The sequence below is a fragment of the Denticeps clupeoides genome, chromosome 14, assembly GCF_900700375.1.
Source record: "Denticeps clupeoides chromosome 14, fDenClu1.1, whole genome shotgun sequence".
Lineage (NCBI taxonomy): Eukaryota > Metazoa > Chordata > Actinopteri > Clupeiformes > Denticipitidae > Denticeps > Denticeps clupeoides.
The window spans coordinates 7,050,390-7,060,762 of record NC_041720.1 but is presented as its reverse complement, the minus strand read 5'-3'; the positions used below and the strand labels follow the sequence as shown (position 1 = coordinate 7,060,762).

The following is a 10,373-nucleotide window of genomic DNA, read 5'->3' as shown; positions in this document are numbered from 1 at the left end:
GAGGTGGCCTCAGAAGTGTAGAGTCTTCAAGGGTTCCCTGAGGATGGTACAGTAGAGCCGCCTGGACTGAGAATGCCTTGAGAACGCCTCACTCTGTCACTTTATCATCATCATTAAAAACGCAAATAACAAAACTGAAGTTTCCGGGTCAGCCGTTTCACCATTTAAATGGAAAGAGTTTTTATTGTGTGTCAGTGCAAGATATAAAACTATATAAAAAAGACCCTTACACTATGTAACGTACAAGAGACACAGGGGGGGTATCTCGGGATTCGAACTGGCAATCTTCTGATTATGGGGCAGCTTCCTTAACCACTAGGCCACCACTGTTGACAGCTGATGTGTATAGACGAATGTTTTCAGTGCATCGATGCTGCTGCAGAGGGCGTGAAGCTGAAATGCGTGGATGCAGAAGGCTTGGAGAAGAGCCGTAGGTATAAAGTAAAACCAGCTCCGCCTGTCTCTGGATGAAGAAGCTTTGCAAACGTCTCATGCAGCTGATGCTTTTTCTGCTCAATGGTGTCAGATGTTAATGCCCCGTGGGACCCACAATCTCTTCCATTACCCTCATCCCCACCCAGGAGGTCCACTGTAGCCTGACAGCCCCGCCGAGGTAGAGCCCATCTGAGTTGCTGCTCCGCCCCAGGACAGAAGTCAGCTGACATGCTCTGGGCCGTCTGTGATGTCACAAACAGCTGACCTGCCACAGCGGAGGCTGTGTGAGTGACTAGCTGCCGGGCAGCATGATTCTATAATATGATCTGAAGGTAAAACCATAATCCAGAGATATCGGAAAACTTTGTCCCCCTCCGTTTTTATAATAAATCTCCTTCATTATTCACCCGGGTTACACTCCGCCTCGGCAACGAAGCACCAAATCCATGTTGACGGGGCGTTGTGATAGGTGAGCCTCCCTTTTCTGGGTTGCATAATATTGTAAGTTGTAGCAGTTTCTTAATGTCACCATCAATGAAGAAATCTCTGCCTGTAACGAGGGAGAATTTCCGGCTCTTTAACTCGACAAATCAATATATAAAAAATCTGTGACAGTCTTTTAGTTACACGTGAGCTGGAATGCAGGTGTGGGAGAGGCCATATCTTCCTTTTCATAGAATTTTTGTTCTTATGATGTTGATTATGGTTGGTAGCTTAATTCAGTATGTAAAAAAGATTAAAACATTTGTTATGAACACACAAATATTGTGGAAAGCACCTTCATCAATGGTCATGTGAAGTTCTCATATTCTCCATTTTGAAACAGTATTATGATTTAAAAATCTACACTATTACACAATTATAATATAAATAAAGCAATCAAAAGGACTAATGTGATCACATTCTTGAAGGTGGTGCTCACGACTGGTTTAATGTAACTCCCTTCTAGCTGGTCTAGCTGGTACCGACCTCTACAACTCATACAAAATGCAGCAGCACGACTGATCTTCAACCTTCCCAAATTCTCCCACACCCCCCCTCTGTAATATATTTTCTATCTCATTGTCTTGTATTACGGGGGGCAGTGGTGGCCTAGCAGTTAAGGAAGCGGGCCCGTAATCAGAAGGTTGCCGGTTCGAATCCGGACCCGCCAAGGTGCCACTGAGGTGCCACTGAGCAAAGCACCGTCCCTGGGCGCCTGTCATGGCTGCCCACTGCTCACTCAGGGTGATGGGATAAATGCAGAGGACAAATTTCACTGTGTGCACCGTGTGCTGTGCTGCTGTGTATCACATGTGACAATCATTTCACTTTCATACTCGCCAGTATAGTAGATGGTAAGTGAGTGACATCTACTGGCCAGATTTGGTACTGGAAATTTCAGAGTTGGTTTGCTCCAAGACAGACGGAGGTTTGCCCATGCTTGTTGAAGTGTGTACGGTGCTGTTTCTTGCACTAGAAACCCTCGGAGTAGATACGTCTATAAGTGATATCTGTTTACCGACACTTATATGTATGCTTATGTAGCTTTAAGAAATGTATGGGTTTGGAAAATGTTATGTTTGATAATGTTAAACAGTGTTCTTTTTCATGCTAGCATTACTAGCCTTATGTGGATTCACGTTTGTTAACGTACTAGCATGTAAAAGCAGAAGTTTTGCTTAATGTATTTAGCTGTTTACTCTATGTAGTGAAAGATTGTCTTTGTGTTTCTTTAGTTTTACGGTGGGATGAAAGACATCTGTGTGAAGTCATAACTTGTTGGAACAAACAAAATATACAGTAAAAAGTCAACTGAACAAGTGTGCTTGAGCTTCATTCAAACCGTTCGCTATCTGCCTATATATTGTTGGGACACATTGTTAGGGCAGAATAGTAAAAAGACGTCCACAAATCGAGTGAAGCGAACAGAACAGCTCTGCTTTGCCCATCTTCTCGAAGTCACGGCAAGCGTTACTGAGTTCCAAAATGGATGAGGGAAATCAGCAAACTTTGGAAACAATGTCACAAATCAGTGGTCTATCAGTTAGATCTAGCATATCAACAGCTAACAGTGCTGCAACGAAAGCACGAGCTAAAGCAGAGGCATACAAGGTGAAGATCGCTTATGCAGAGAGAGAAGCTGCCATGTTGCGTGAGAGAGCTCGCATTGAGGAGCAGCAACAGAAAGCACTGGCTGAAACAACACGCCGCAAAGCAGATGTGGAAGCGGACCTTCATGTGTTACAGCTTGAAAGGGAGGTGACTGCAGCATCTATAGAGGCAGAGGTCTATGAAGCTGCGGCTGGTTTAGAAGACGAGCAGTGCCCCAATTTTGGAGAAAAGGAGAGAGCCCAGCGCACTAGGGAGTATGTACAGGACACTCCAGTGCAATACGCTCAGCAGCCTTTTCCTGAATTGCAGCATGTTTTGAGAGAGTCAATTCCTCCTCCTCCAACCACCTTTCAGCTCTCTCCTCAAGCTCACACACACAGTTAACTTCACACAGCAAGCTGGAGTCAACCGTGTGGACCGACAAAACAACGCAACAACAGTTCAGTATGTTTCAAGCCCCTCCTCTCACGTGTCAGCAGTCTACTCAGATACACCACCCCAGCCGCCTGATTTCGCCACCTACTTGATCAGAAGAGAGATGGTGAGCTCAGGATTGACTCAATTCGATGACCGCCCAGAAAATTATTGGGCATGGAAACACTCATTTCAAGGCATCACACATGACCTCAACCTGACCAATCTACTCACGAAATGGCTCGGGCCAGAGTCTTCCGTGCATGCCAATCGAATCAGGTCAGTCCATGTAGCAAGTCCGGCAAAGGCAGTCCAAGTAGTATGGCAGCGCCTAGAAGACTGTTATGGAAGCCCCGAAATCATTGAGCATGCTCTGCTGAAGAGACTAGAAGATTTCCCTCGCATCACAAACAAGGATCCTCGCCAGCTCAGAGAGCTAGGGGACCTGCTGCAGGAATTGGAATCTGCTAAATGGAGTGGGCTCACACCAGGGCTCACATATCTTGACACTGCACGGGGTGTTAACCCCATAGTCGAAAAACTCCCGTACAACCTTCAGGAAAGGTGGGTCACACAAGGCTCCAGGTACAAGGAAGAACACAAAGTAGTCTTCCAACCATTTAGTTTCTTTGTGCAGTTTATCTGCAGCCAAGCGAAAACTAGAAATGACCCAAGCTTCCTTTTTTCTTCATCCAACTGCTTAAACAGTGTAAAACAAGACAGAGCAGTTAAGCAGAACAAACCATCCATCTTTGTTAAGAAAACTGACATGTCAACCGCTGCCTCAGGTTCTCTGTCCAGCCAACCTGAGAAGCTGGATGGGCCAGACAAACATTGTCCCATTCACAACAAGCCACACCCCCTTTCTAAGTGTCGAACATTTCGGAGCAAGCACTTAGATGAACGGAGAGCCTATCTTAAGTAGAACTCCATCTGTTACTGATGCTGTGCTTCTATTGGACATGTTGCTAAGGACTGCAAACTGTCTGTTAAATGCAGAGAATATGACAGCGAAAAGCATGTATCTGCCTTGCACCCTGGGCCCGCCCCCTGGTCCTGCGAAAAGGCCAAATGTGAACTAGAACAAAAGGACGACTTGCTCGATGTTATTTCAAAGTGCACTGAGATATGCAGCAGCTCCCCCCAACCCAGGTCATGCTCCAAGATATGCCTAGTGAGAGTTTACCCTTCGAACCAGCGCAACAAAATGCAACGTGTCTATGCAGTCCTGGATGACCAGAGCAACAGATCGCTGGCGAAGTCACAGTTGATCTATTCGGCATTGGAGGCAACCTTTCCCCCTACACTCTAAAGACATGTTCAAGGACAGTCGAGATGGCGTGGAGAAAAGCAAACGACTTCACAGTGGAGTCACTTGATGGAAAATCTGTAGTGACACTCCCTACCCTCATAGAGTGTAACACCATTCCAGATGACAAATCAGAAATCCCAACACCAGAGATAACACGACAGTTCCCCCACCTTGCTTCTGTGTCTGACAAGATTCTGCCTCTAGATTCCGATGCTCAAATTCTTCTACTCCTCGGGAGAGATGTCTTAAGTGTGCATAAAGTACGTGAGCAGCATAATGGGCCCTACAACACACCATATGCTCAGCGTTTAGACTTAGGCTGGGTCGTCGTAGGAGAAATCTGCCTTGATGGAGTCCACCAGCCAAGAGAAGTCAAAGCCTACAAGACAAACATACTTCATAATGGCAGATCATCCTTCTTCATGCCGTGTACCAAAAGCATTCACGTCAAAGAGCAAATGAGCTCTCACCCTCTGTGGTATGTACCTGACACAACACGGTACTCTAGAAACTCAAACAGTCTCCATACACGGTCGAGTTACCTGGGAGACAATGTTTTCATTAAAAATGCGGATGATGAAAAGGTAGCCTTCTCAATTGAAGACGAAACCTTCTTGGATATAATGAACAAAGAAGTATATCTTGATGAAGACAACCACTAGGTGGCACCATTGCCATTCCGTTCACCTAGACGTCGGCTACCAAACAACAGAGAGCAAGCAATGCAGAGGCTTTCATCGCTGCAACGCACTTTACAGAAGAAGCCAGGTATGAAAAAGCATTTTTTGGACTTCATGCAAAAGGTCATTAAAAACTGCCAAGCAGAACCGGCTCCACCCATGCACCTGGCCGAGGAGTGTTGGTACTTACCAATATTTGGTGTTTACCACCCTCAAAAACCTGACAAAATCAGAGTGGTGTTCGACTCGAGCGCCCAGTTCCAGAACACCTCACTCAACGACGTTCTGCTAAGTGGACCTGACCTCAACAACACCTTAATTGGCATTTTACTGCGTTTTCGTAAAGAGAAGATAGCCATAACTGCTGACATTGAGCAAATGTTTTACAGTTTCAAAGTGAAAGAAGATCACCGCAACTATCTTCGCTTCTTGTGGCACAAAGACAACTGCCCTGAAAGAGAAATCATCGATTACAGGATGACTGTGCATGTTTTTGGTAACAGTCCATCACCAGCTGTTGCTATATATGGCCTACAGCGCACAGCAGAACATGGCGAAGCAGAATATGGCACAGACGCCAAAGAGTTTGTGCTACACAACATTTATGTTGATGATGGGGTAACTTCTGTACCCAGTGAAGAAGAAGCCATTGATTTGTTGAACAGAACGCAAGGAATGCTGGCAGCAGCAAACCTGAAACTCCACAAAATAGCATCTAACAGCGCCATTGTTGTGGAGGCCTTCCCACCAGAGGATTGGGCAAAAGAGCTTAAGGACTTAGATTTGTGTGTGAATTCGCTGCCTCTTCAACGCAGTCTTGGTGTAAGCTGGGACCTCAAAATGAACTGTTTCACCTTCAGGGTGTCAAAAGAGGTCAAACCATTTACGCGGAGAGGGGAACTTTCAACGCTCAACAGTCTGTACGACCCCTTGGGATTTGTCTCTCCGGTTACTATGCAAGGCAAAGCTCTTGTGAGAGAACTCACATCACTGCAGCAGGACTGGGATGAGCCTTTCCCAGCAGACAAAAAAGCTCAGTGGGAAGCATGGACTACAGCCCTGGCAGAACTCGAACATCTACACATTCCAAGGTCGTATATCCCTGTCTCACTCTCACAGACCCTAGGCAGAGAGCTGTGCATTTTCTCAGATGCATCTGTTCTGGCCATTGCTGCTGTGGCGTACCTGCGGGTCGAAGATTCTAAAGGACAACACTATGTGGGGTTTGTGATGAGTAAGTCAAAGCTAGCCCCATTCCCTGCTCACACCATTCCATGCCTAGAGCTGTGCGCGTCAGTGCTCGCTGTCGAGCTCATGGAGCTCATAAAGGAAGAGATGGATGCTGACCTACGTGTCAAGTTCTACACTGATAGCCGTGTGGTACTTGGCTACATTCACAACATGACAAGGAGGTTTCACATGTATGTGGCCAACAGGGTGGCACGCATACGAAAATCCAGAGATAAGGCCTCAGGTAACCACACTGACAACAAAGGTTACAGATAGGCCACTAGGGGCACACAGATTTCAGCGCTTTTCAAGCTGGAGATCCCTTGTGAGAGCCGTTGCAACACTTATCCACATAGCAAGGTCATTTTCTCAATCCACACGTGCAGAAACCTATAGTAAATGGTACCACTGCATGAGACATTGCACAACAGAACACAATCATCAAAGCTGTGCAGCGAGAGGTTTACAAGGAAGAGTTTAAGAACTTAATACAAGACAGCAGAGTGTCGCGGCATAGCTCACTCAAAAGACTGGACCCCTTTATTGACAGTGAAGGTGTTATTAGAGTGGGTGGTCAGATACGTGTAGCTTATCTCACTGATCAAGAGAAGCATCCTTTGATCATACCTTCTAACCATCACATAGCCAAGCTGCTCGTGGAGCATTACCACAGTCAGGCGGCCCATCAAGGCCGCCATTTTACTGCAGGTGCAATACGCACAGCAGGCCTGTGGATTGTTGGAGGCAAAGGGCTCATCTCTAGTGTCATTTACAGATGTGTTATGTGTAAGAAGCTTAGAGGAAGACTGGCAAAATGTCAGATCTGCCCGCAGACAGAGTGTCTGTAGATCCTCCATTCACACACACAGGCGAGTGTGGCCCCCACTCCACCGGGAGACTTCAGTATGGGTCATCTACACAGGAGTCAGTGGCGACAAGTCCAGGGCCTGGCCGACTCTTTCTGGAAGAGGTGGAGGCAGGAATATTTGACAACCCTGCAGCCTAGAAGGAAGTGGATTGAGAACAGAGCCAATGTTCAAGAAGGTGATGTCATACTGCTTAAAAACTGTCAGGCGAAACGAAGTGACTGGCCAGTCGGACTTGTTACAAAGACCATCCAGAGTGAGGACAATAGAGTTCGTAAGGTCATGGTGAAGACTGCAAAACTAGGGATGGTGAAAGAGTATCTAAGACCTATCAGTGACATTGTTGTGCTTTTCTCCAAAGATAATAGTAATTGAAAAGTATATAGTGGCATAATGGAAATTATACCAAGTGGGGAGTGTTCTGGCTGAGCAGTGTAATTTCTCAGCTTGTTCTGTTTGTTTAATTTGTAATATATTTTCTATCTCATCGTCTTGTATTACTCGCCAGTATAGTAGATGGTAAGTGAGTGACATCTACTGGTCAGATTTGGTACTGGAAATTTCAGAGGAGGTTTGCCCATGCTTGTTGAAGTGTGTACGGTGCTGTTTCTTGCGCTAGAAACCCTCGGAGTAGATACGTCTGTAAGTGATATCTGTTTACCGACACTTATATGTACGCTTATGTAGCTTTAAGAAATGTATGGGTTTGGAAAATGTTACGTTTGATAATGTTAAACAGTGTTCTTTTTCATGTTAGCATTACTAGCCTGATGTGGATTCACGTTTGTTAACGTACTAGCATGTAAAAGCAGAAGTTTTGCTTAATGTATATAGCTGTTTACTCTATGTAGTGAAAGATTGTCTTTGTGTTTCTTTAGTTTTACGGTGGGATGAAAGACATCTGTGTGAAGCCATAACTTGTTGGAACAAACAAAATATACAGTGTAGCAGTCAGTCAATATTGAGAAGGCCAGAACTGATGGTCAAATGATGATTTATTGAAGCCGTCCATGTCATCAACCAACGTAAGAGCTAAGCAAGAGCAGATACCAATAATTACGATCACATCACTCATCATGCATAGCACCTTACGTTAGTATATTTCTTTCCCTTAGTATAACAAATCACATCTTACAAGTTGCTCAAATATACTTTAGTCATAGTTACAAACCTTGTTCCCTTATCAACCGATGCTAGATTTGTTGCTTTTTCGGTTGTCCTTTTCTCTGCGTTCCCACTGAGCCTCTCCTGCTTTACTTTGCGCCTTCTGTCTTACCTCAAGCTCAGTTCCGTTACCGTACTTCCGCTCACAAAGGGGTTATCAAAATAAGAGCGGGTAGCATTACATTAATGTAAATCTTACGTTTTTTGGTCTTTACACTCCCATCAAATAATTTTCTGTTGAACATATGAAACACAAATAATTTATATAAAAAAAAACTTTGTCACAACAAGAATAACATATTAAACATCTTAACACTGTAACTTGAGAAATGTCCATACACTCATCAGGAATTTACATTCCACTATCTTCCAGCAGCAGAACTAACTTATGAACTGGACGTTCTACCACTGACATTTTATTCACACGCTGACCTCCTTTGGTAAGATTTCTGTCAGCAAAGGCTATTTTAACCTTTCTGACAAGGCCATCTGTATCTTCTACAGTGTCCAAGATTTGGCCAAACTTCCATTGGGATCGAGGTCGCAAGTCATCTTTGTCCATTACTATGTCACCTATTTGCATGTTCCTTTTAGGCATGTTGCATTTTTGTCTGGTCATAATGTTTTGAAGGTACTCCTGTCTCCATCTGCTCCAGAACTGCTCGAGTAAGTATTGTATTTGACGCCATCGTTTGCGTGCATACAAGTCCGCTTTAACGAACCGTCCGGGGGGAGGCGGAGCCGTTGAGGTTTTCATTGTGACAAGGTGGTTTGGAGTAAGTGGCTCCAAACTTTGTGGATCATTGAGATTGTCTGTTGTCAGGGGGCGGCTGTTTACTATTGCAGCTGCTTCATAGAAGAAGGTTCTGAGGGAAGAATCAGTGAGCCGACCGGGTGTGAGAGCCAATGTTGCATTAAGAACATTTCTTACAGTTCGTATTTGTCGTTCCCATACTCCACCTGCGTGACTAGCATGAGGTGTGTTTAGGATGAAGTCGCATTGTTTTTCTGCAAGGAAGGTTTTCAGTCTATCAGCGTCCATTCCACTTTGTGCTGTGTTCAGCTCATTTTTGGCACCTATAAAGTTGGTACCCTGATCACATTTTATTTGTCTGACTGAGCCTCTTATGGCAATGAAACATCTGAGTCCATTTATAAAAGTATCTGTTGACAGATCCTCTAACATTTCAACATGGACTGCACGTGAATAGAAGCATGTGAAAGGAGGCCGTACCTTTTGTGTTCTTTCCGCGCTTGTTTGGTCAGGAACGACCCAAAAACGAATTCTCTCTGTGGGTAGACCTTTCATTTTTTTGTCCTTCCACAGGTCTCCTTTGTCTACGACAAAACACACACTGGCGAATATAGGATGCAACCTTTTGGCTTAACCTTGGAATCCAATACCCACTGGATCGTATCTCATTCATCGTGAAGCCTTTTCCTTGATGACTGACCCTTTCGTGGCATTGGGCAATTATCAGTTTTGCGATGTGATGTTCTCTGGGAATGATGGTTGGATGTTTGAATGAATTTGGGAGAGATGAATGCTGTAATCTTCCTCCCACCTTAAGCACATTATCTTTGTCCAAGAAAACATCCAAGTTGTGCATTTTGTTGTTCTTTTATAGTTGTTTGCCTTTGTTTAGTGTATCTATTTCATTTTGATATACTTGTCTTTGTAGGTCTTTGATAATGACAGTTTCTGCATTTTGTCTTTCTGTCACAGTGGTGATCGTGTTTGATTTGTCTTTAAGCAGGTATCGTCTGAGACGTGCAACTGCACTGACTGCGCGGGACCAGGATGAGAACTTTCTGAGGCGGTCACTAAGGCTTGCATGTTCAGCAGTTTGTGTACTTAGTGTCTGCACCTTTTTCACTTCTGGGTCTCCTACTAGGAGTTCAATATTTTCCTTTGGTGGGTGTTGTATTTCTCTTTCCCATAGGAATTTAGGGCCAGTAAGCCAATTGGATGAGAGTAGTTTGTTTACTGACATGCCCCTGGAAGCCATGTCTGCTGGGTTTTCGGCAGTAGGCACATGAAACCATTGTTGTGGTGTGGTATTGTTGCGGATTTTCTGCACTCTATTCGCGACAAATGTGTGAAAACGCCTTGCCTCATTATTTAGGTATCCTAGAGTGACTTTAGAGTCAGTCCAAAAGAACTCTTCGACATTGTCA

The 10,373-nt window shown here is 44.6% G+C and overlaps 1 protein-coding gene across 1 annotated transcript; it reads right to left on the bottom strand.

The window, feature by feature from the left end:
- Positions 1-6,935: 6,935 nt before the first annotated feature.
- LOC114803153 (uncharacterized) lies at positions 6,936-9,623 on the bottom strand. The gene is made up of 2 exons (XM_029002520.1): positions 8,203-9,623; positions 6,936-7,167 (listed from the first exon to the last, which is right to left on the bottom strand). The coding sequence occupies exon 1, from the start codon at positions 9,502-9,504 to the stop codon at positions 8,548-8,550; it is 957 nt and encodes a 318-aa protein (XP_028858353.1). The 5' UTR covers positions 9,505-9,623; the 3' UTR covers positions 6,936-7,167; positions 8,203-8,547.
- Positions 9,624-10,373: the final 750 nt, after the last annotated feature.

Excerpts from the sequence above, each read along its gene's own strand:
- LOC114803153 (XM_029002520.1), bottom strand. The coding sequence starts at position 9,504 with ATGAAAGGTCTACCCACAGAGAGAATTCGTTTTTGGGTCGTTCCTGAC.